This window comes from Cyanidioschyzon merolae, chromosome 9, assembly GCF_000091205.1.
Source record: "Cyanidioschyzon merolae strain 10D DNA, chromosome 9, complete genome".
Taxonomy (NCBI): Eukaryota; Rhodophyta; class Bangiophyceae; order Cyanidiales; family Cyanidiaceae; genus Cyanidioschyzon; species Cyanidioschyzon merolae.
In genome coordinates, this window is record NC_010135.1 from 745,740 (window position 1) to 770,897 (window position 25,158).

General features: G+C 55.6%; 6 protein-coding genes and 2 non-coding genes across 8 annotated transcripts, besides 2 other annotated features; 5 read left to right on the forward strand and 3 right to left on the reverse strand.

Annotated features, from left to right (window-relative positions):
• Window positions 1-1,196: part of a sequence feature (repetitive element) that runs on past the window's edge.
• Window positions 1,197-1,290: 94 nt separating this feature from the next.
• Window positions 1,291-2,232, forward strand: CYME_CMI283C (receptor for activated protein kinase C; the record flags this gene model as incomplete). Its single annotated transcript, XM_005536369.1, has 1 exon — window positions 1,291-2,232. The coding sequence occupies one exon, from the start codon at window positions 1,291-1,293 to the stop codon at window positions 2,230-2,232; it is 942 nt and encodes a 313-aa protein (XP_005536426.1).
• Window positions 2,233-3,895: 1,663 nt separating this feature from the next.
• CYME_CMI284C (hypothetical protein) lies at window positions 3,896-5,446 on the forward strand (the record flags this gene model as incomplete). Its single annotated transcript, XM_005536370.1, has 1 exon — window positions 3,896-5,446. One exon carries the CDS (start codon window positions 3,896-3,898, stop codon window positions 5,444-5,446), a length of 1,551 nt encoding a protein of 516 aa, XP_005536427.1.
• Window positions 5,447-5,669: 223 nt separating this feature from the next.
• Window positions 5,670-7,493: a sequence feature (possible transcribed region).
• Window positions 5,984-8,770, reverse strand: CYME_CMI286C (hypothetical protein; the record flags this gene model as incomplete). The annotated part of the gene is made up of 1 exon (XM_005536371.1): window positions 5,984-8,770. One exon carries the CDS (start codon window positions 8,768-8,770, stop codon window positions 5,984-5,986), a length of 2,787 nt encoding a protein of 928 aa, XP_005536428.1.
• A 523-nt stretch (window positions 8,771-9,293) lies between these two features.
• CYME_CMI287T lies at window positions 9,294-11,274 on the forward strand. The gene has a single exon (XR_002461339.1). It is a non-coding gene; the product is annotated as a hypothetical transcript (transcript).
• A 1,512-nt stretch (window positions 11,275-12,786) lies between these two features.
• On the forward strand, window positions 12,787-14,706 carry CYME_CMI288C (hypothetical protein; the record flags this gene model as incomplete). The annotated part of the gene is made up of 1 exon (XM_005536372.1): window positions 12,787-14,706. One exon carries the CDS (start codon window positions 12,787-12,789, stop codon window positions 14,704-14,706), a length of 1,920 nt encoding a protein of 639 aa, XP_005536429.1.
• Window positions 14,707-15,275: 569 nt separating this feature from the next.
• On the reverse strand, window positions 15,276-16,803 carry CYME_CMI289T. Its single transcript, XR_002461340.1, has one exon. It is a non-coding gene; the product is annotated as a hypothetical transcript (transcript).
• A 343-nt stretch (window positions 16,804-17,146) lies between these two features.
• On the forward strand, window positions 17,147-18,136 carry CYME_CMI290C (manganese-stabilzing protein precursor; the record flags this gene model as incomplete). Its single annotated transcript, XM_005536373.1, has 1 exon — window positions 17,147-18,136. One exon carries the CDS (start codon window positions 17,147-17,149, stop codon window positions 18,134-18,136), a length of 990 nt encoding a protein of 329 aa, XP_005536430.1.
• Window positions 18,137-23,475: 5,339 nt separating this feature from the next.
• On the reverse strand, window positions 23,476-24,369 carry CYME_CMI291C (similar to replication protein A 30kDa; the record flags this gene model as incomplete). The annotated part of the gene is made up of 1 exon (XM_005536374.1): window positions 23,476-24,369. The coding sequence occupies one exon, from the start codon at window positions 24,367-24,369 to the stop codon at window positions 23,476-23,478; it is 894 nt and encodes a 297-aa protein (XP_005536431.1).
• Between the last annotated feature and the right edge of the window lie 789 nt (window positions 24,370-25,158).

Genomic DNA, 25,158 nt, shown 5'->3' on the forward strand with positions numbered 1-25,158 from the left:
ACCGATGGAGTAGCCATGTGTGCACACTATCGGCGCTTGACGACAGATCGTCCAGTTCCGCCCGTGACGAAGCATGAAGAGAAGAAGGATGCGGGTCCTGCGATGCAGGAGGTGGAGGATAACGACCTGGTCGTTGACGCGACGAAGCATGAAGATAACAACAAGGCGGCTCCTGCGACGCAGAAAGTGCAAGATATCGACTTTGTCGTTGGCGCGGACCCCGGAAACACAAATATCATCACCATCGCAGCACCGAAGTGTGCGGAAGATGGTACTGACGGTAGTTTACGTCAGAAAGACATGCGTCTATTGAGGTTCTCGAGAGCTAGATACTACCGAGAATCGGGAATCATGAATGCGGGGAAGAAAATCGAGAGCTGGAATTCAGGAATGAAGGATCACCTAGAAGCTTTGAGCGAGGTGACGAGCCGCGGAGCCGACATTGAAGCTTTTCGGGAGTCCATGGAAGGTCCGCGTTGCTCATTGGGATACGCTGTGGGAAGAGTACACCAAGCGCCGGTGGGCTCGTCTGCGTAAGAATCTGTATTGTGGTAAGCAACGTGCATTTGCCAACTTTTTCAATGCGTTGAGCGCCCTCAAGGAGAATGAAAGTCAGAGGCTCGTCGTAGCGTACGGAGCAGAGCGCTGGGCGTCCAAAAAAGGGACTACACCAGCTCCGTCGACAAGAACGTACAAGGAGTGCGCACGGCGTTTCGCTACGATACCTGTAGACGAGTTCCGAACATCGTATACACACCACGAACTGGGGTGTACGCATCACAGAGTGGAGATGGAAACGTGCCAGAGGAGTCCTGAGGATATAAAAAAATACGGAGCGCTGATGGAGGGGCAAATGGAAAGGAGGGCGAAATTTAGCGGATTGCTTGCATTAGTAAGTACACTCAATGATGGCAAGAAACGGATGGAATTCGTGAACAGAGACTTTCACGCAGTGATCAATGTAAGATGTGCGGTAATGGAGAAAAGGCCTCGATACTGGACACGAGAGAACTTTGTTGGACAACCTCTCAAAGTGGAACTATATAAGAAAAAGCTGGAAGCAGTAATGGGTGGCCGGTCCAAAAAAACTGGGAGGCGTCAGCACATCAGTTAGAGACGATTTGTCTAGGGCGCGTTCGCCGCCACTGCTGAACACCGTCGGCGTCGTTCGACTTTTGCAAAGTGTTCGGTATCGGTGTCGGTGACGGTGTCGGTGCGGTGTGCGTTTCAGTTGCTGCCCTGCGCTTTCGAGCATCAGCTTATATAACTCTGTGCACACGTGAACTGCCAATGGCTGAGACTTGCTCATTTCGCGGATACTTGAAGGGCCATGGAAACTGGGTAACGGCACTCGCCACGCCTCCGGACTCCGTAGACACACTGGTTTCGGTTTCTCGCGATAAGACCCTGATCTGGTGGGAACTCACCGGCGAGGAGGGCGACTACGGGCGCCCGCGGAAGGCCCTACACGGCCATAACCACTTCATAAGCGATGTGTGTCTCAGCTCAGATGGCCAGTTTGCGTTGACGTCTTCTTGGGACAAGGAGTTGCGGCTCTGGGATCTGCAGCTTGGTGAGTCGGTCCGACGTTTCGTCGGGCACCGCAAAGATGTGCTCTCTGTGGCGTTCAGCCCGGACAACCGCCAAATAGTTTCGGCTTCACGTGATCGCACGATAAAGATGTGGAACATTTTGGGCCAGTGCAAGTATGAGATCGTGGAAGACTCGCATACCGCATGGATTAGTTGCGTGCGGCTATCGCCGTCTCCGGCGGTTCCGTGTTTTGTTTCGTGCGGCTGGGATAAGCTGGTGAAGGTCTGGGATCTGGCCACCTGCCAGTTAAAGTTTAATCTGGTCGGTCATACTGGCTACCTCAACTGCGTCACCATCTCACCAGACGGAAGTTTGTGCGCCAGCGGCGGACGTGACGGCTCGGTGATGCTCTGGGACCTACAGCAGGGGCAGCACCTGCACACACTCGAGGGAACCGAGGAGATCTATGCGCTCTGCTTCTCTCCGAGCCGCTACTGGCTATGTGCTGCAACTAGCAGCTCCGTGAAGATCTGGGATCTCGAAACCAAGTCCGTGGTGGAGAACCTGCGTGATGAATCGTTCTTCGGCCCAAAGACGGCCCAAGCGCCACCGTGTATCTGCATGGCGTGGTCTTCGGATGGTGCAACGCTGTTCTGTGGACACACCGATAATCTCATTCGCGTTTGGGCTGTCATCTAGAGGAATGCGTATCGACGGATGGGTGTACCGTGCACGAGAGGCGGCGCTGATGGCATTCACACGACCGCGGGTGCGAGCATAGCAGCCGTTCTGACGACGACATGCGAGGGCTGACGCCCAGCATGGCAGCCTGCTCAAGCACGGGCCGCTAGGAGCCATGGAGCATTCGCCGGCCGGCCTTGTAACTTAGAGGCACCGGACAAGCCGATGCTTAGCGACGACTGCGGTCGAAAAGCGTGAAACCGCGTGAGTTCTGTGCCATGAGTGCGTGACGCTTTGATGGAGTAGCTTCGAGTAGCGACTCGTCACTATGAGAAAGAGGTGATCATCACATCATGGCGCGTTGGTGTTCCCTGGTTGTACGGAATGTGGATACTGTCTGGGGTCCGGCGCAGCGAGTTGCCACTTGAGCGTCTCGATATTGCTCCTTTGGAGCGCGCACGCAAGCAGCCTACGAGAACGTTCGTTTGACGTATTTGTCTTCCGTATCAGCGCTGCTGCTTCACTGGAAAGCGATCGGTTCGCTTTGGTGTAACGAAGCGAGTGATGCACGAGCTCTGAACGCCCGACGGAACGAGGCTGTTGTGCGAACGCTGGCGGCGCCTGTGCGTCGCATGTCGGCTAACCAGGAGAACACCCATCGTGGAGCGCTTCTTCTTCTTCTTTTGCGCATGCGTTTCATTCATGTATGTCAAGGTACGCTGTGTCTGTTCAAGTGCACGGATTGTGCTTGTCGTGGAGGATGGCGTACCCGGGTCTTCAGCGTCCGCAGCACGACGCACGAGTATTAGATTTTTGTTTTGTTATCAGCTTGCGGGGAAGGTGATGAATAGCACGGCACCCTTACAGGAAGCATCATCCTGAGCAAGCACTGGTGCCAAGGAATGCAAGTCTTCAGTTCCACGTAAACGGAAATGTTTTACTGGTTCCGCGGACGGAGCGCGAGTCACCCGAGAGATCTGACTGTATCTAGCGCGGAGCATAACACTCAAGTGGCGCCTGCCCACTGGTCGTTGCTGAAGCTTCCTCTCAATTCGTGACTTGTTCTTCGCTGCAACCGCCACCGCCGCGGCATAGCGCACGCAGCGATCCCGCACCATAGGTAATGTAACTTGGAAGTCGGGGATTTGATGGATACCTCACCGTGCACTGAAAAAAAACACACAAAAAAAGTCAGAAAAGAAAAAGCGCACCATCGGAGAACGCCGGCCTAAGCAAACGTCTCGTCCGTGGAAGCGAAATCGATCCCGCACCAGCGTCCATCTGCTGCGAGATTGAGATGTCCGTTATAGCCAGATTCGTGTCCTAGCCCAGTGCGTCGTTTCGCGCCTAAATCGCCACCAGAGGCGCGAAACGACGCACTGCATCCGGATGCCGCACTGCGGCCTGTACGGCTGACGGTGCGTTGCGCACGTTGCGCGCGTTGCAGCTACAAAACGTTGGCAGTGTCCGTTTGGAAACAGCGTTCCTGGACGTACGTAGCTCGCTAGCTCGCTAGCAAGCAAGGTATATTTTCTCAAGCGGTTGAATACACTCCCTGAATCCAGGGAGTCGCACGCTTCAAGCGACAGGTCGCTGCTACAGGTGCGGACACTACTGAGCTGCGCACCGTGGACACGTCTGCGTTGCGCTAGCGTGGCCTCTACTCGTCAAAGAAACCCCCATGGGTGCCTCGTCGGATATGGTTACGGATAGGAGCACAGTCACTGCTACGGAAGCGGAGGTTGGTCGTCAGGGTCGGGCGGGGCGGGCGCTCTTCGTTGCTGGGTCACCTCCGGTGTACAGCACGTTTCACCACAACGGTGGTGCGGTGTCCATTGTAAGCGCACCGACCGGGAGTCGCGGCCTTTCGACAACGATAGCGGCCTCGTCGAGCGGCGCTTACCCCACAGCGAGTCCGTTTACGCCAACAGCGTCGCCGAGTGCGGGCACAGAGGGGCTTGGGCGCCCGTCGTCGGCGCCTGCGGGCGCCAGCGTCCTGAATGGAAGTTTTTTCGGGCGCTCTGTGGGCTTTAAGCTGCCTACGAATAAACAGAGCGCGATTTCGTCGGCGCGGGGAGGCAGCGGTGCCATCAGCGATAGCAATGCCGTCAACGGTATGCTGGCGCTGGACGTCAAGGAGGGAAGCCGAGTCTCACCGCCGCGACGCGGCTCGACGACAGACGCCAGAAGTTGCCTGGAGTGTCCGTCAGACTGGACTGTAAGCGAGCTCGCCGCGCGGCTTGTCTCGGAACCTGATGGATGCAAAGCGACGGAGTGTGCCTGGAGTCCGCAGGTATCGGGTAGCATACCGCCGCGCTCGCCAGCGGCCTATCGGCATACGCAGACAGGCGCTGTTCCAGAACGAGGCCGAGACCATCCAGCAGGCACGAACCTGCTGGACTCGCATCGGATGTCGAGTCCTGGTATCGACCCGTCGCAGGAGTTGATATCCGTCGACAGCGACTGGATACCTGCTTCTGCTTCCTATTCAGCTGTTAGCGTGATGTCATTCTCGCCGAGCGGCAACGAGGTGGCCCGAATGGATCTGGGCCGCTCGTCCCCGTTCCGAGGGCTCTCGTTCGATGATCTGAGTATTATTGAGCGTTCACCGCGCAAAGAACGTTTAGCGCAAATGCTGCTGTCCACACGTGGCAACAACGTGCGACGTTTCTCGCGTTCACCGCTCGGCGCGACGCCCCTGTTTAGCACCAATCCCGGGTCTCTAGCCGATGCCTCGGCGAGCGAAGACACGCGTTCGTGTCGCGTCTGTGGTGGACGACGCATACGGCCTTGTTTCGACTGCAACGGACGTGGTCAATTTCAGCGCATTGAAGTCCAAAACCATGTTGTAGGCGGTGAAACGTGTCGCGCATGCCGCGGCACAGGTATGATCGACTGCCCCGCCTGTGCTCGAGAGTTGTATAGAAAAGCGCGTGCAGCAGCCGAAATCAAGCTTGAAACCGCCACCCGTGATCAAGCGGCACCAGTCTCGCTGCCCGCTGCATTGACATCACGACAACATGAACCAGCGGCTGCCACGCCTCATGCCATGGGAACGGAAACCGCGTCGGCGCACAGCGTGCAGGATTCGCTTGCCGCTGCCGCGACAGAGCATGTGGTATCCAGCGTCTCTGCGAATGCTGAATGGGAACCCCAAACCTCAAACGTTGCGGTTGGAAAGCTGACAACATGTACAACAGACGGCCATGGTCTGATTCCGCTCTCCTCGTGACTCGCTGGCCAGGCGTTGAGACATCTCCGCATGCTCAATGCGTATCATACGGACCGGTGATACAGTGCAAGCACGCTGGCGCTACATACCTTTCACAGGGCAGCAGGCTGAAATGGACAACGTATCCTACGCAAGACAATCGAGTTTACAGTGGTTCCTCTGGGTGGCTCGTAGTACGAGAAGCCTCCGCTCGCCATGAGCTATGAGCGCGCGTTCACGCGGCGAGCACGTCCTCCTCCTCCTCCTCCATGCACACAGGTCCGCCGCAGCCCTGTGCTCAATCATCCCCATATCCATGAGCGCTGGCGACGAGGCACCTCCTATCTCATTGGAAATCGCTACGAGTCGCTTTGCAGACAGTTTGCATCACGAGCTGCACAGGAGCGATCGCGTGCGTCGGTCGCACGACGCATCTCATCTACCGACCGTATGGATAATTGTGTGTCGATACAGTCCCACGAATGTATCGTTGTGTTCTAGTCATGTAAAGATTACGCGAAACATCGTGAGCGCACTGATCAGTGGCGTTGCCGGTGCTTATTCCAACCAGAGCATCGGCTCTAGCGTGACATTCGGCGTCGCCTGTTCCAGCAGCGCCTGTGAGGCAGATCCCGGGATACCGCTTCGATCGCAGGCGAGCAGCGTCGCCAGGACTTCGACATGATCCGAGGCGCTCGGCTGCGATGGTGTTGTCGAGCGCTGCGTCAGCAGTTGCAGACGCAATCCCTCGAGGCGGGCAGCCGCGGTTTCCCGCCAGCCTGCGCGCAAGCCCGCCGCTAGAAACTCGGACGTGCGCAAAAACTGCAACAGACGCCCGACGCAAATCACCGGGATGGAAGGCATCGCTTGTTCCGATGCCGATTGCGCTGACGCGTTTCCGTTGCCAGCGGCTGGAGTGTGGACAGGGAGCTCCAGCGGTGCCTGGGAAAACGCGGCCGCCAGATGGCGACCGAGCGCGTGCCCGGCGCGATACAGCGCTCGCTGGGCGATGCGGTTCCCGGTTGGCGCCCGCATGTTCGTGCCAGCCTGCTCGGCAACTAGGTAGCCGAACTCTACCATCCGGCAGCGAGGCAGTGGTCCGCGATACAGGCAATGCAGCAGCGTTTCCAGATCTGCGCACGCAAAATGTGTCAAGGCGAGCGCGAGCAGTTCATCGGCAGCTGCCTTGCAGGCCGCACGATCCCACGGCTCACTCGAGCACTCAAAGCGCATGCCGTCGAGGGCACACAGCGCATACCGCAGCGCATCCAGACCGAGTACAAAGGGGGAACCCTCGTCTCCAAGTAGTGGACCATAGCCTCCGATTCGAATATCTAGGCCACCGGCGATGTCAGCGGAGACACGAAGATCCTTGCGCATGCGCGGATCGGCGACCAAGCGACACAGACAGCCGCGCTCGCTGGAAAGCAGCAGTAGCGCGATACCTTGGCGCGATGCGACTGGGTCAGCGGGCGCACTGTGGCCGCGGATGGTGCCTCCGCTGCCTGCGAGCATGCTCAGCGGTGACGGCCGCAGCACGCTGATAAGCGGGAGGTTCACTTCATCCCAGCAGACGACCGTTACAGGGCAATGAAAGCGCCACTCGAGACGCTCGGCTACTGCACGTTGATCCGCGCTTGATCGTAGACTATCGATGACGAGGCCAATCCCAGCGAGGCGATAGTCCGCAGCGATCGCTCGTCGTCGTCGTGATTTGCGTCCACAACGCTGAGCGATTTGGCAGAGCACACTGCCCAGGTTGAACGCGTCGAAGGTGTCGTGCCAGTCGCCATCCAAGCTCGCATCATTAGCGGGCCCGAGATGCGAGCCCTCTCTATCGCTTGCCTGCAGACAGCAACGAATCCAGTCCGAAAGACGGCGCTGATAGGCTTGCATCGTACCATCCCGGTGGTGCAGCGGTGCCTGCCCGGAGCCAGTGCGACTGCAACAGCACGCCCGCGGCTCCATGCCGCCGTCGCCGTCGCCGCTGCTGTTTGTTGTCACCGTGCAGCTGCGACTCGGGGAAACGCGACGGCACCGTGTGCGATAAATGTTTGCTAACGCATACGCTTCTAGCAAAAGTATTTCCACTGCCTGGAGCAGGCGTTCCATCGGCGTTGCGTCCTGTTGTCGCTTTTGTTCTGAACTGAACGACAAAGCTTTTTCAGTGAACTGGGCCAAGAAGCGACATGCTGGCATATGCAGCCTCGGCGTGCTCGCGTGCGCCGGCGCTTCGGATATCTCAGCCACACCTGGGCGCGTAGGGTATTCCTCATTCGCACTAGACTCGGCGACTGCACCCAGCTGGGGTTCGCCAGCCTCGTCGCCGCCTAAAAGGTCATCGTGTGCGTCCGCACCAAACGAAGATGACGTAACTGCAGTTAATGGATTCGCGAGTAGCGCCGACGATGCCGTCATGTACGGTACTACGAGCAGGTCGACGTCGTCGACGTCGAAATTCGCGTCCACCGGCTCCAGGAAATCCGTTCCCTCGCCAGCAACCGATTCAAACCAATGCGGTTCGGTGTCCTGCACACGACTTGCAATGGCATCGTTCCCGCGTTTCCGGCGCTGGCCAGTCCCGGTTGTCGCCAGAAATCCATCCGATTGCGTTGGCGCTTGTGTTCGGCGTTGGTTCGCTGATTCACTAGATGGGCGCTCCTCGAGCGGCCCTGTACTTGGCGAGGACGGAATCGTGCACGTCGACGAAGACGAGGCCTTGGTCGGCCTCCCGCAGCAATCGAGACCACGAGCGACCCTAGCAGGCTCCGATGCCGGTGGCGGTGTTGCGTAACTGCAGAAGCTGCGCACGCCATCCTGAGGTAGCGTGCTCGACAACCCTGTCGCAACGTTGCCAAGCTCTTCGTATGCCTCGTACTGGTCCAGCTCCCGCGGTAGCGATACTTGCTCATAGAACCAGGGATGCGTCACGCTATCCGGGTTTTGAAGCTGCACATAAAACGAGTCACCCCGGGATTGCATCGCGCACGACGGGTATCTCGAGCTGCTGTTACGACCTACAGTCCGACCGGAACGCTGACTCGCGCAGGCGCCAGCGACTGCAGCGCCGATCCCTGGTCCAGTGCTGCAGGAACAACGCGCGTGCTGCTCCCGCAGTGCGAGCGTTCCCTTCGTGCTTTTCCCCCCGGAACCAGGGTCCACACCAGTTTCGCGGCTATGTGCACAGTTACAACGCAGCGCGTCTGTAACGTCTACGAGCGCCACATGACACTCGCGGCCGCGTATCGCCAAGCCCAGCACCACGACGCACGTGTCAGTTTTCCCTCCTAATTCGTCATCATCCCTGCCCACTTGATTTCGCAGCCCCGGTGCTTTCTTCGTCATAATAAGCACAAGCAACCTAGAAATAACGAATAACGGCTCTCTTACAGGCACCGTCACGAGTTGTATGGCACCACTTGTCGAGGCGGTACCTGCGCAGCGCGCCCGCCATACCACTCCCACTCGACGACCGTACCAGCGCACGACGGTGCCATCGGTCAGCCCGTACCGTTCACCGTATCGAAGCTATTCATATCCATTCAAACCGGCGGCTTACCTTCCTATGCATCCCAGCGCTTCATATCTCTGCAAGTGTCAGTTTTAGCGACCGGTTGTCACATGCAGAAATTTTGCAAAGCACCTTTGGCGTCATGTAGATGCAGCGGCGGCGGCGGCGGCGGTGGTAATGCATGCACGCATCTGCGTGTCCGCTACGTGTGCAGCGCATCGCGATGCGTGCGATCGGAGACGCAGGCGCGCGCGCCCCGTGCGGATCGGTGCGAAGGGTCGCGATCTGGCGACGCACAGCATCGCCGCTGCGCTGCGCGTTTGCATCGGGTGCTGATCCTCGAGCCGACGCCCTCTGTGGTATAGAAAAGCTGTTCTTGCTCAATGAAGTATCTGCTCCAGCGGCTAAGTTCCCAAGGCGGATGATTAGGTTAGGTACTAGGCACACACGACAGGACGTACGAAACGACCAGAATATCCGAGAAGAAGTATAGGTAATGGAACTTGGAGGTAGGGCGTTTGATAGATACTCCACCTCGCACTGAAAAAATAACACAAAAAAGTTTGAAAAGAAAAATGCGCATCATCGGAGAACGCTGGCACAAGTAAACGTTTTGTCCATGAAAAACATCCGGTGCTGATGCGCGTCGCCACGTGCGCCAATGCATGCATGCGGGCGCCGCGGGAGGCTCTCGCCAGGCTCGGGAGCGCGCCCCCATGTGTCAGGTGTTGGCGCTGATCGGATCGAGTCACCGGCGTATGCGTGGGTGCGTGCGTGTGCGTGTCTGTATGTGGATGAGTATGGAGGTTGCAGATGGTGCCGCTTGCTGCCGATGAAGCATTCGCTGGAATATCCTTGTGGCGTCGTTGCAGCTGACGTGTTATTTTCGCTACTTATCAGTTAGCGCACGGCAGCGTAGAACGTGGTCATTTTGGCGTTCGAGAGCCCGCTCGAAGCGGTGTACAGGAAGCGCAGTTGAGCTTGTGAGACGGGAACGTCTATGTTAGTCCAATGTTGCTGACCTGGTTGTCGTTCTGGATGCGGTTGTGCTGTGCGGGAAGCGCTTCGTGCCATTGCCGGCTCATCCCGAATTCGGCTGGGACCGGTGCGTGGTACGTGGATGTATGCTTTGCATGCCATCAAGACTGAAGGATTTCGCACTTGCCATCTCCTGTCGAGGCTTTTTTAGGTCGTCTGCAACCAGCTGAACGTTGACTGTGTGTAGGCGTCTCAGCGCGGATGGTTTTTTTTGATCCGTTATGCGCAATCTCATGGCCAAGTTGTTCGGGCGCTGGGCAGGCGCCGACACATCAGCGTGTCCAGCATGGGGACAGGCGCCTGGAGCAGGTTCGCCATCCGATTGGTCACCCGTTGGACTGCTGCACCCTATGGTTTCTACAGGAAGATGAATCCAGGGCTGAATGAACGTAGAGTCCATCGAAGCTGACCAGCGGTCTCTCGCCCGACTTCAGACTCCAATCCTGTATCCGAAGATAATATCTGGATCGATGGAGCGATCTTGCAGCCTCGGAAAACTCAGCGCAGACCGTGAACACTCGCGGTATACCTGCATTGCCCCGCAGCAGCATGCGCATCCCGCGCTCGGGCAGTGCAAATGAAGTAGACTCGGTATTCAGTGGGAACATGGTTGTCGCCAGACATTTGTGCAACGCCGCCCGTATGCATACCTGGACGGTAGGATTGCCCGAGCAGTTTCCGTCGCAGGAAGCGTGCGAGGCATACGTGCAGCGTGGCTGGACAGGGTCCCGGGCGGGCGGCCTCTGCTGCAGGGTGAGTCTGGAACGACGCTTCTCGTAACGCTCAAGCGCATCGTGCTGTCGATTCGCGTCAGGGATCAGACGATCGCATGAAGCATATGAACAGTGGGAGTCTTGGAAGCGTTTGTGGGCGCACGACCTCCGAATTGAGCCCTGCTGCTGCTATCCTTTGTATTGAACGCTGTACTGTCCGGGATTTCAGGCCTTTTTCGTGCGCCGCGTCATGTGCTGGGTGTAGCCGTGCGCGACGCGTACGCGGCGGTCCTGACGCGCTGCAGCACTACGAGGTTAGAGGCGCTCGACTTTATTGTGTTTCACTTTCGCTGCGTCGATGCGAATGGTACTGCGCATTGCGTAGGAGGAGATCGAATTCACGATGCAGTGTACCGTATAGATTGTGGACGCATCGCCTATAGGATATATATACTTGTCTGAGCAATGCACGGAGGACCGCATTCTTCATTTAGGTCAGTCATACCATACTAGTCAGATTGATGAGGAACACTGAAAGAAACAAGTAGATGCGCTCTGTGTCAGAAATTGGTATTCTTAAAGATCGCTTGAAGTCGATAGTAGAAAACGACCTGTTCAGCAAGTCATGAAGAGCAAAAGCGACAATAATAGCCATCATGGGCGTCTCTGTTTCTCAACTGCTCTTTCGTGTCGTCCTGTAAACACTGGGATACAGTCGCAAAAAGCGAGTCCAGTTACATGTACGACCATCTTCCACCGAAATCGCAACTAGCACAGAGTCTCTGGAACTCAGCGATCGGTACGAGGCACCGCATCGTCTGTTTGTTTCTCCAGTGGATGAGACTTGTTTCGGAAGGCACGGTCGGAGTGTATAACGATATTCCCGGAGAAGGGAGCCCGTTGTACGTACGATCCAAGTCGAAGAGAACGACCACATCATCATTTGTTCTGGATGGAGTGGATTCATGTGTTGGCATCCGTTTCACTCGAACAGGAGGCGCATACAACAGCATCAATCGCTTTGCTGAATGATTGAAGACGTTTCCCTGACACCTGGCGAGGTCCTTCTATTCGACAACGTGGCACTTCACCATTCCCTTTGCGGTCGAGCTTTTTTCTCTTCTATCTGGTAGAACTGCTTTTCATTCCTCCGTACGCTGCATGATTCAATCCCATCGAATAAGTGTTTTTCTATCGTGAAACGTAGTGATCGCTCCAGTGGGCGAATCCCTGAAGAGTGTTTACCACGGTGACAAAATGAGGAACGTTTCGTCTTTCTTCCGCAAGCCCTTCTCGCTCAGGGAAGGTCCTCACCTAATGCCATAAACAAGTGCGTTCGTTTTTGAAGGACAAAAACCCAAGGGAAAGGCATGCACATGTTAGTCAGGGATCCTGGCGGGTCGATGTCGCGGGCTACCAGGAAAAACGACAAAATTCTCTTCTCGCCTACCATCGAGCGAAGATGCGCAAGTATCCGAGAAGAATAGGGGATATAGGCAATGAAACGTACTTGCCCGAAAGTATGACGACGAGACTGCAGTGGCACAGAGGGCACGAATTCGAGGACTCCTTTCATCGGTGAGTTCCACCAGCGGCAATAAACGCATGGAGTTCGTGAACCGAGACTTTAACACCGCCATCAATATCAGACGATGTGTGGTGCTGAAAATTAGGACCGACCGGCTGACGAGAGCGAATCTCCTGGGCTAGCCCCTCAGATTCGAAGTGCACACGGCGAAGCTGCAGCCGAGAGCAGGCGACCGGTTCGAAAAGGCTGGTGACGCGTCTGCGTATCGGTGGATACATGCGCATTCAATATTTGTACAGCTTTGTGCTTTTTTAGGACGATCTGAACAATTAGATATCCTAAATGGGCCGCAAAGCATCCATTGCGAGTGATGGAAACAGCATCAGCGACAAAACTACATCTAATGATTTCTAAATAGATCTTATCAAACTAAACGAACAAAACGATCCTTGGCCTCATCAGGTTCCTAGATGCATCATGGACGCCCCCCGCCACGCGCAATCTTTCCCGCGTTTTTCCGCTTCGCATTGGAGCTGCAGAGACGGCACCGAGTACTTGCACAGAGGAAGCCATGTCACTCTCCGTGCAGCGCATCCACGAGCTATGGTTAGAGGAGTTGCAGGGATTGGGCGCCGCCCCGGACCATCCTACAGAACCGGTAAAATTCTTGCACAGCATCCAACTCCCTAATCGAGCGACGATTCCGCGCCTGGTCTGCCGCAACGGGCGCTGGCTGCTGCTTAGTCAGGAGAGGCAGCGTCTGCAGCTATTGGCCGGAACTCTTGTTCGCATTCGTGGTATGGTGCAGCACCACGGTGAAGAACAATACTGCCCTTGGGGCACCGTCAACGAGTACACCGCGACGTTTTCCTGTGGTTTCGCCCCAGAACTGGGGCCACTCGAAACCGTGACGCATGACCAGCTCGCGTCCGAGACGCCTGAAACGAACTGCTGGGTGGCGCGACGCCCGCTTTTTCTCGAGCCCGTGCCGGGCGATCGCTTCTATTCGTTCGACGAGTTTCTGGTCAGTTCGTCAAAGGGCGTCGGCGACGAGGCGGCACTCATCGACATTCTCGCAGATGATACTGCTAACAGCAACGAAAGCGGTAATGAAAGCGTTGAGCGCACCGAATGTCGTCAGTGCCCAAATGCGACACACGGAGGCCAAGTGCAGTTCAGCAGCAACGGCTGCAGTCGCGCTAGCGGCATGCCGAGTGAGGCGACGACCTTGGCGGCCCAGAGTAGGCAGGCCGCGTCCGTTGTCGTGTACACATATGGCAACATGTCTGAGCACTCCAAGCTGAATGAGATCGTGGAGGCCATTGGTTTCTTGGAACTCCGCGACGGTTCCCAGCTTTCCGGATGCCTGGATGATCGTCGCGATACTGCAGACTCGGACATTTGCACTGACATAGAGCAGCAGCTCGTTGTTCACGCGCTTCGAGTCGAATCCGCGGCTCGAGTACGTGTCGAAACGGGTGACGGATCCACGATGAACCAGATAGCTGTGTCCCGTGTTGACGAAGGAAAACTCGCAGATCCGTACTGGCGCCTGCAGTCCTTCTTGAACAAGTTCCTCTTCCGTGACCGTGATCATCTCGCGGCGTCGTATCTTGTCTATACCTTGATCGGATCGCGAGGACCCCGACCAGCCACACGAATTGTGCTCCAACTGAGCTTGCCGCGAGACACGGACTCCATAGCGGCAAAGCGCTTCGCTCGGCGCCTGTATCGCGTGCTGGCGATGCTGAACGTATGCTGCCAACGTCTACGCGTCTCGGTGGCGGCACTCAATGGGAGCTCCTGGACGCCGCACCAGCGTGCCGGGGAAGACCGACTGGAGCCTACGGTGTTGCAATTGCCCCGCGAAGCTGCCTTGGTCGTTGATGAAACCTATCTCGAGTCCAGCGGTGGAAGCTTGAACCAAACAGGTGTACAGAATATGCGAACACTCGCTGATGTACTCGGTAGCGGGACCATTCGGTATCCCTACGCTTACACGGAGGGGCTGCTTTTCGAGGTTGACTGGTCCATAGTCCTGCTTACGATTGGACGCGGCCTGGTTCCTCAGGCTATGCTGCACGCTGCGCACACCATCAAGCGTGTGCAGCTGGATGCATCCGTCTTGGATGCAGACGACGCCGGGCTCGAGAGCAATGCGCATTCGCTGCGCGACCTGCTCCCAGTGTCGGATATTGTTGCGTCCCGCGAGGCGCTGGCGTGCATACGGCATCGTGCATGGCCGACTATTCCCGATGATGTGGCTTCTTTCATCGAGAGCGATTTCGTCCGTTTGCGCCAAGAAGCGAGAACCCGATGCCTGCAAAACATTGATGGTCCGGCAGCACCAGACGCCGAAGCCCTCGACACCATGCTGCGCCTGGCTATCTTGGAGTCTCGAGCCCGCGGGGAGCACCAAGTCTCTAGGGAGCGTTGGGAACAGATCAGGGCTATTGAGCAGGAGCGACACCAACGTGTTTCTGGCTCATAAGTCTGGACCTCGGCAGGTCTTTGCTGGGTAGCACGTGGTGCAAGGCGTCCGCTGTCAGGCCTGCGGCGGAATGGAGCGCGGACCCAGTCCGTAGCATACCAGAGGACTTTTGAACGGCTGGCCGTAAGCAGCACATGATGCGCATCCCTTCATTCCCTGCAAGGTCAAGGTTTTCATCGTTCAGAATCAGGGACGCCAACCAGATTCCGCCCGAGCAGGCACAGCATCCATGATGGAGGCAGATGCGAGTGGCGGCGAGACGTCGAGAGCAATGCGCTACCATGCGTTGGTGCTTGGACAGCCACGTGGTGCGTTCCTCTCAAGACACTGGATGCGCCTTGCATACGGGTATCCCTGGAGCAGCTACCTAATCCCCAGATGTGGTCGACCGGCGATCAGTCGTTTTCATAGAGCCTTCGGGTCGATGCCGCGCTTCTCAGAGACAGAAATGGGCGAAGGGCACCAGAACGCGTCCGGATGCCGGCACCTCGCTTGCCGCTGCCAGGTCTTGGATGCTGCTCACAGCATAGCGCATGCTCGGGTCTTTTCAGACGATACAGCGTCGAGACTCCCACTTCCATATCCGTTTACTGAAGCACATAGCCGGCCTTGATGACCAAAGTTCGATTCTCTGCACACCGCGGCGTCCTTGGGGAACCTTTCGCACAAGTGCCGCTGATGGCGTCTGCGATTCTCGCAGACGCCAATCCCGGTGTGCACAAGTCTGCACCAGCCACGACGCCTAGTCGTTCGATAGAGAACTGTGTTCGATTCAAGAGCCGCACTGAACTGCTTGCTCTGTTCCTGAATTTCAATATTTTTCCGGACTTGAGATATCCAGCCTCGAGCATCGATGTGCAGCGATAACGGATGACGGATTCATACATGGGTTAAGGATCCTCGGTCGTTTTTTTCTCAAGTGGCTGCTTCGACGCTCTGCCGCCGGCATTCCTTCCATCATCGGTATCGAGATGATTCGCCAAGGCCTCGAGCAAGCCTTCATAAAGTAACCGATATCGTGAACCAAATGAGGTATACAAGCCTCCACGCTTCTCCTTTGCTTACTTTTGGCGTGTTCAAAGCACACAAGCTTCAAGATTCGGACCTCTCTATTCCAGTACAATGCATGGGCATAACAACTCGCAAGGATGGATTGACGAGCGAACATACTCGATGCCGCCGCCTGACTTCCTGGTCACAAGCTCAGGCCGGCGCCTCGTCGATCTTGCCCAGCCAACGAATCGATTCTGTCCGATACATACATGCACCTCTCTATATGGCCATTTACGAAACGGTATCCAACATGGCGTGATCCCTCCTCGGGAATCTGCTCCAAGAGGCTTCAGTCTGTCATGGTTGCAGGGTAAGGAGTCATGTACTCGAACTTCTATCATTGCAGCGATCGCTTCCACCGGAGCTTGCATCATCGTTTTACGCAAAGAGAGCGTGTACGGACCCAGGTTTCTCGACTTGATCTTCAGGCCGGAATTCGCTTTCAATAGTTGTTCTATCATGGAAAAATTCGCGTTCCACAAATCCTCCGTCGAATGGGAGGGCGCGCTTCTGCGCATCCAGCCGATAGAGTACTCGCTAACGAGTTCACCTAGAAAGAGCCCGAGATCGTAGGGTACGACACTGGGCGCGAAAACGGAGGAAGGCGTCGTGCAGCGCCTTTCGTATGACACGGAAACGAGACCCAAACTTTGCCTCGTAAATTCGTGTTAGCTAGGCGGGATCCGTCCCATTAAAGTCAGACTTGGATGTTTGAAGAAACGAGTAGGTGAGCGTGTGAGCGCTGGTCCAATAGCATGCGTTCGCTTCGCGCTCCCGCAGGCAGTAGGTCTGTCTGCGCAACTCGCAGGCTCCCAGAATGACAATGAATCCCGACCCTGTGCCGAATAAGGCACGCCTCCAGCCGACACCCTCTATGGTATGAGAGAGCCGCTCTGCTGCCGTGCCACACCTGCACCAGCGATAAAAGCGCTCTGGTGGATACTAGCGACAGGCACTCGGCCTCAGAACAGCACCTATAAAACGACCAGTACACCCGCAAGCAGGTCCAAGTCAACGCTCTTTAAAATAGAGCGAAGCATGATGGGCGCGCTCAGTGCTTTCGATGTCCATCCCGCACAATCTGGGATCTATGGTTCATAGGAACGTTGAATCAAAATAGAACAAAAAGACTAAAACTGCCCACGATGAACGCTCCGATCTCGTCGGAGGCACGGCCGGGTGTCGTGCCGCGAGGTGCGTGCTCGCGGCGCCGCGCCGTGCGCTCGCGGCTCGACGCGGCCTGGATCTGCAGCCGCTGGATTCGCGGAAGACTTTGCACTGTAGGCGTGTGCAGCCGCAGGGAGTTGTGTGTGTGTGCTTGTGTCTGCGCGTGCGAACACCTTCTTGTTCAGACTTTGACACTTACTTAGCTTGAGCGTTTTCCAGCATGCTAGGCTTTGTATCCGGAACTGCTTCCTTGACGAAGAAACGAGGCGGCCGCTCGGCGCAAGCCTGCGGGTCGGCGGTGACGCGTCTGCGGCTGCAAGCGGGTGAGCCGCAGCCAGTTTTGGCGAAGGGCCGTCTACCCAGTGTGACAGCGTTTGCTGCTGCGGTGCTGCTGGCGGCAGCGACTCACAGCGCAGTTCTAGAGCCGGTGCAAGCGCTCACTGCTCAGGACGTGCGGCAGCTCTCGTACGAGCAGGTGAAAGGAACGGGCCTTGCCAATCGCTGCCCCGAGGTGGTTTCATCGAAGGGCAAGATATCCCTTGACAAGACTAAGAAGTACAAGGTTGTGGATTTGTGCCTGGAACCGAAGCAGTTTCTAGTGGAGGAGGAGGTCGGCCGGCGACGTGGCGAGAGCAAGCGCGAGTTTGTGGACACCAAGCTGATGACGCGAGCAACCTACACGCTTGCGAATATCGAAGGGGAACTGGTCAATGAGAACGGAACCTGGAAGTTTATCGAGAAGGACGGCATGGATTACGCTGCAACAACAGTCCAGATTCCGGGTGGTGAGCGTGTGCCCTTCCTCTTCTCCATCAAGAAACTTGTTGCTTCTCTCAACAACGCGGACGATGGCATCTCAACGAGTACTGAGCTTGGTGGCGAGTTCAAGGTTCCCAGCTACCGCACCGGTATGTTTCTGGATCCCAAGGGCCGAGGCATGGCCAATGGCTACGACATGGCTGTTGCGCTTCCGGCACTCGAGGCTGACGGCGCCGTGGGCCAAGAAGTCTTGCGCAAGGAGAATGACAAGGTGTTCCAGGAAACCTCGGGGCGCATCGAGCTTGCTGTGAACAAGGTTGACCCCACGAGTAACGAGATTGGAGGCGTGTTCGTGAGCGAGCAGCTCTCGGACACGGACATGGGGGCCAAGGAGCCGAAGAAGCTCCTTCTCAAGGGCGTTTTCTATGCCCGTATCCTGCCGTCAGACTAGTTTCCAGGATCTCTTGCGCAAGTATTCTAAGGATAAGGTGTGACCTGGCACGAATCCGTGCCCGCTCAGGGTCGCGGTTGCATCGGCGGGGACTTGGCGTCTTGTAGTAGTTACAACGTAAAGCAGTGAATTCTGGAATACCCGTACCAGCACGCCCTAACTGCTTTCAGGTAGGTATTCATCAAAACAAATGTTTCCTGTAGATACGAGACAGGTCGCCGGACGACTGAATAATGACCATGCTGGCTGGCGAAAAGCGCCATGCTTGAAAAATGCAGTCATTCTACGGTCAGCGGATGGATAAGCCACGTCTCTCCTGCTCCTCATTCTTAACGTCGTGCACCTGAAACGGTTTTTGTCAAACTCTATTGCAGGACGCTCTCCTCGTCAATCGATGCGTTGTTTAGGAAATACCACGAGAAGAGCCACAAGCAGTGCATTCTCCATTCCGTTGGTACGAGCGTTGATCAAGAGACCCGAATGGATGCAGAAAACAGCGCGCGTCTATGGGAGCGAATCCCGTGTTGATCAACGCACTGTCGACTCGAGACTGTTACGCGAACGTGCACGACATGAGGACAGACATTCGTCTCACTCGACGAAACCTCGTTCGGGGGAAACGTCAGACCTTTGTATGGGCACTCAGAGAGGAGCAATTCGGTGTTCTTTAGAAAGAGAAAAGGGATAAGACGAGAATGTCAGCCCTGGTGACGATTCGTTCGTATGGTAGGCCCCACAAAAAGCCCACTGGACAAGAGCTTCGAAAATCCATTTTTCGTTGAAACGCTCCGAGCATATACCTATTGATATTCTTTCGCCCTGCTCGTGGATTACGTCATTTCGTATCATTCAAAAGTGGTCAAGTGGTAAGCGACTGAGATTCATGTTGAGCTGCTCTTCGCGCCAGTCAGTTCTCCCAGGTTTCATGGAGTCCTGGACGTCTTTCCCTTTTGTCCAACGCGACTTGGACGCTCACATATCTGTAGACGGGTCACTTGCATCCGTGACACTGTTCTTCAGCACGTTACTCTCTAGTTTCAACAATTCTGGAACACACTGCTCCTCCTCTGCTCATGCTGGGCAAGGTGCTGTTCGTTTCGTGGGCGCGCTCGCGACCGAGAACATGACAAAAAAGTACCCGAAAGATAGTAGATATCCACATGCATGGGAAAGGCGAGCCTCTGTGCTACCGTTCACCCAGTACACCTGAATCCCCTGGAAGAAAAAGATATGATGTAGAGTGACCACATCCATGGCATCCTGCCGATTAAAGAGAACGAAGAAGGCTATTGAGAAGGAACCACGAGACAATGAATTGAAAGATCCTTCCGTAAATGGAACCTGGAAGCTCAGGAAGGAGAAACTGTTGAAGCGGAAACATTGGACCAAAAAACCTGTCGAATCCTCTGCCTTGAAAATCATCAACAGGAAGCATCTGTCGTTAGGATCTGGGACGTCGTTAGAGATCGTGTAGCCTCTCACTCGAGGAAGGAGTCGCGCATAGTTTCCCTCGTCATGAAACACCGCGTCAAGCAGTTGTTCGAGGGAGTTCCGCATGCATAGCTGCCGTCTGCCCACAATTCTACCGGAATTTCTCGATCAGATCTCTGTACGATATTCAAACCATTGCTCGTGACAGATCATCCAACAAGGCCTGATCATTGGATCAGAGATTTCCGCAGAGAAACACATACATACATACATCCACAAACGCTTCCCAGAAAAACTTGACGTGTTGCCGCGCTTCAAAAACGTCGGCAGGGCAAGTACCAAAAAAGAATCAAACTATCCAACTTCAAAACCCACATGTAGGTCCAGCGCTTCGCAATCTGCACTCGGTAAGCCTTGTATACTGAACTCTGTGGTCAACGAGAGTGGAGACCGATGGAAGGAATTTTTGAGGTGCCGCGGGAGGCGGATGACAAGCCCCTGGCCGAGGAGATTGAAAAGGTCGTGCGTTCGGAGCTTATGTCGCAAGGAGAGCAAGACTAAACCCAGATTGTCCCAGCTCGTTGTATTGCCATTGGCGTCGGACTAGTCGACGTCGAATCCGAAAGATGGCCGGGGACACCAGGCTGCATTCCTTGCATCTTGCGCGAAGACGATTCCCTGAACAGCACCCTCAGGAACAGAGCAGACGTTCTCTCCGAATCGGGCGCCCTGGCCTCCTCAAAAAAGCGTATGCGATGCAGTCTCCATAGGTGACATTCTGGCCTATCCCATCAGGGTCGTGAGTCATGCGCTGTCCTGTATGGTGTCTCTAGTGAGCTACGGCTGCTCTCCGCACGCAAGTGTGAAGTATTCGAACCAGCGCACGAAGCGCACTGGCGTTGTTCGTACATGTTCTCCCGTTTTATTCATCGACAAACTGGAAAGAATATTTCGGGGACTCTACAGACAGACGGAATACCGAGGTGCAGGTACACCACGAAACCTACGCCGCACTCGAGTAACGAGACACATTTTCAACCGGCCCAAGTGGATACAGATAAAAACGGTAGAATATTCGTGGATTCCGCTTTGCAGGGCGTTGTCGTCATCGCTGTATCTCTGAATGAAGAGCACAGAGCCAAAGTCGTGGACAGGAAGCGGTTGAACCTGATCAGTTTTTTGAAGGCTCAGTATCATCGGAATTCGGGCATGCTAGGTGCCAGGACACCAACGAACAAGTGGAATGGAGTGACGGGGTCAGGACCGAAATCGACGCACTAAGCACCGTATTGAGCAGAAGGGGATGCTTTCGAAGCGTCGTTCAGAGACTATTGGAGCGTCCAAATGACTCATATGGATGACGTTTGGCAGAGGTACACGAAAGTCACGCTGATGACGCCAACTGTTCCGGTTGTTTGGAGCTCCGCGACGTGCTTTCAGCAACTGGGTCAGTACGTTGGAAATAGAAACGGCGTACAAGTCGGGTATTTGGATTTATTCCATGGCGATAAATACGCAGTTCAGCGCATAGCTGCGCTTATACTCCTTCAACGTGAGCGCACAACGAGTAACCGATTCCATTCTATACAATTCCCATCGAAGCAATCAGGAAGACATCCACACGTCACGAGCACGGGTGCCTGCTGAAACTGGTAGACAAGTCGCGCATGAAACAGAGCAGAACGTACGATATGGAGTCCGACCAGTTGACCAAACATCAGATGACGGTACAATCGAAAGTGAGAGGTTCGCTATGGTATGGTTCCAACGGCGAAAAGGCGCGCAAACTCTTTCCCCACCCGGTCTTGAAGGTCTCGATCGACATCCGCAAATCTGGACTACACCCGAAGGTTCCAGCGGTAAAGTTCCGCGCGAACCTGCAAGCGAATCATCTTGTACTCCATATGGACATCGTGCTGAAACGCTGAAGAATTCCACTGAGATAAAGCGTTGACCTGGGGGCTGCGGGCACTGGATTCCCATCTGGAGCAACGCACTCATATGGTACAGTTCAGCAATTCATCAAGGTAAGTGCGCCGAATGGATCTGCTTCTGGGACGGTTTCCACGGGCAACTGGTGATCCATCATTGTGTTCCAGTATTCAGTATGATTGAGAATACGACGTAAACACTGTTGGAGCACAACGCTTGAGGGCGCTCGCTGCTCCACGTGCCCAAACGCCACCAAGGAGTAGCGAGCAGCAGCAAGCATCATGCCCGTACGAGTGTGGTGTGCAGGGCACTCCTTTTGTCTGCGGATATAGCGCTTTTCATGGTTGTGGACAGGAAAATCTCACTAGATTTGTACGCCGGAGCAATGACCGGGGAAGAGAACTCAGCTTCTCCGAAGATGGGGTCCCGTTCCAATACCACCACCACCACCACCACCAGTACGGAAGGCATGCTGCCGAGGCGTCCAGTCTTGATCCAGCGACCCTGCAGCTACTGATCCTCCCACAGACGTTTGCTGATGTGTCGCATACGCTGTGATCAACGCGCGCTACTACTACCACTGGCAAAGCTGCGAGCTCCACCCAAAAGCAGCATGGCGTTGCAATGTCTCTGAAACGAGTGTCAGCTCGCGGCAATGTATGCAGCGTACCAAGGTGCAACTCGAGGCGTTGCTCGTCAATGCGTATCGGGCGCGCGCTCTCTCTTTCTCTCTTTCGCTTCAAATCAGCAGCCCTTGCACTTGGTCCACGAACGCATACACTCAGGAATATTCCGCACAAAAATAGCGTGGCCCTTAGAGTGGTGGATCACGTAGATATTGACTTGCCGACACGAGCAGGGCATGAGCTGTGACTGCTCGTTGCAGACACGAGCGCCTACTCTGTAGCAGCACGTCCAACCGACAGTGCAGATGCGTGGAAACGAACTGAGGCCATCCAGTTCGTCACTCGCGTGACCCATGGCGTAGCGCATCCTCCTTGATTCCCCAGTCATTTGGTTTTGATATTGCACAGTGTGCGACATCGCCGTGTGCACGGATATTGTTCGACGTCAGCGAAGCCTCGACTTGTCTGCACCGCCTCAAATGAGGAAGAACGTTCGTATAAACGTAAGCACAAGCACACGCACTGATGCACAGAGACCATGTGGTGACCTGTTTGGGGAATCGTAGCTCCGTTACATAGCATCGATGCTTCATCACGCTCGTCCACGAGTGATGTGACCTGAGTTCCGATCAAGCCCTGGCCGCCGTGTTCGTTATGAATGTCGTCACTGGAGTTGCTCCTTCGTTTGCCGTTGCTCATAATAACACTCGTGTACAGCAAGGAACGAAATGATGCTCCAAAGTACACAATTGAACAAGACCGCGGCATGCGCTGCCCGCGTCAGCACCCGCAGTCCACCGAGCACGACATGTTAGGGTGTTGCAGGTGCGCCCCAAGGATGCGTTGGTCATTTGAGACATTCGCTGGAGACAGGATTGCATCTGCATTGCCAACAGGACGGTCACTTGCGCATGCTCTCAGTTAAACGAACCATTTACCGTGCTCCTTGGAGGCTACACGCGTTTTGCCACGATGGTCGCCTGTCGTGGCGGCCGCTTTGGCAAGCAATTGTCCCATGCACGCTGTCGCACAGAGCCCGGCGCGTCGTCGCCCTCATCATGGCATCAAACGGGTTGCTGAGCGTACCGCGGCTCCTGTCCAGCTCGACAGGAATCGTTCAGTCGTACAGGCCAGCATCAACGCTGCGCAGACAATCACAGAAAAAGCGCTACCACTTCCCGATGATGAAATCTACAGAACTGCGACCTGTGCGAGGTTGTACGGGAGCTGCAGGATAGAATCTCCATGTAGGCGTCCATGATGTGACGTTTCGGGATTCGCTGCACTGCACGGACTGCTTCATTCTCTAAAACAGAGGTGAAACGCAGCGCAGGCGCCAAATGCTGCCTTTCATGAGCTTGACGCTCGAAACGTATCATCGTCCAGTGTGCAATAGATATGGCCCTCGTTCTGGAGCGCGTCGCAAATACCGCGCACTTTCGTCGTGCTGAGCGCTATCCTTTGCGCAATGTCCGTCAGCATCGCGTCGCGATTCCGTGCGGTCTCCTCTCGAATGCATTTGAGAACTTTGAAATGTTCAGGAGGAAACGCTGCTGGGATTTCCAGACCAGGAGCTTGCTGGGCCATCTCCTTGGGTGCCCCAGATCCCAGCGAACTGCGATGCACCGCTTTGCTGGGTCCCGCCTTTGGTGATGCCGGCGACGATGACGCGCCTGCGAGGGCGTTCCCCGCGGTTGGATACCCTCGAATGAGTTGCAGTTTCGACAGCTGACACAAATTTTCGTGATATCTGAGTTCAACCTCACCGTCCGCTTTGCGTATGGCGCGCACGTTGAGGACTCGCCTGCCGTCCACTTCGAGCAACTGTCCGAAAACCCGTACAAGAATCCCGCTCTGCTCGAGCGCTGCAAGCGAGCTACTACTCGTGCTAGCCATACGGGCCCAAATCATTTCACCACTCCTGTCGTCGAGAAGCCATAAAAGATCAAGAGGTTGCTCCCTCAGTTCTTCCACGTAAGCTACTACCTTCACAATCGAGCCCTCTGATATGGTGATGCTCTGGTGTTCATTCTCATCACGCAGAACAAACGTATTCGTCACTGGATCATGGACTGCATGCACCAGATCAGCGACACGGACTGGGAGTAAACTTCTACGCTGGTCACGTAACGAGGACCCCGAGCCGACTCCAAACCGTGTTGAAGCGTTTCCGCCGGTACGCGCCGGTGACTCGGGGAGAAAACCGCCGCCTCCGTAGGCGCCGTACGTGTTTGAATAGTCCATAAGAACGTCAGCTTGCGTCAGTTGCAAGTCGTTGAAAGCAGCAGCCCCAACTTACGGCAACCAGTTGATCACTTCACGCTGATTCCAGGGAACAAAGAGCGACGGCGAGTTTCGTGCGCTTCGCTTCAGACGTAAGCGTCGCTCACACTTTTCCTCGAAGAAAAGAAAAGTGCGCGCGCGCGCTCGACGCTGCCGTCGGTACCCGCCAAATCTACAGGCTGCGGTCTAGGCGTCGCTGTGAGCGTTTCGCGAAGCGTCTAGGCACGTTCACTGGTGGACGCTCTTACAGGTGTCGCAGAGAAAAGCACAACCGGAGGACGTCTGACTCGTTTAAGGGACCAAAAATCGCCAGAAAGTTTGGATAGCAACGTCGATGCCATTGCATTCTGCGGCTGAAGACGCAGGGTGGAACTTCACCGCTGAAGTTCGGTGATGCGTCGACAGCTTCCTCGATATGCGCTCGAGCACGCCTCCTCTGGCGCACTACGGATTCTGCTCGTGAAAACCTAAAATCGTCATGTTTCCCGAACTCTCTTCTTCTATTCCATTGGTCATGAAAAGGACGTTTGCGTCTATTGCTAGCGCTCTCGACGCGACCTGGAAGCAACCGAGTCATCGGAATAGCGTACGACTGGGGCCGTGGCGCGCTGCGGCACCTGCCAGCCAGTGCCGACAGGTCACTCGGTGAACACGCACCGGTGGACACGCTAGGCGAGCATCCAGATGGGATTCCATGTTTTACGGGGTCGAAACGAAGGCTCTATTCAGAGAACCCTGAACGCACGACTC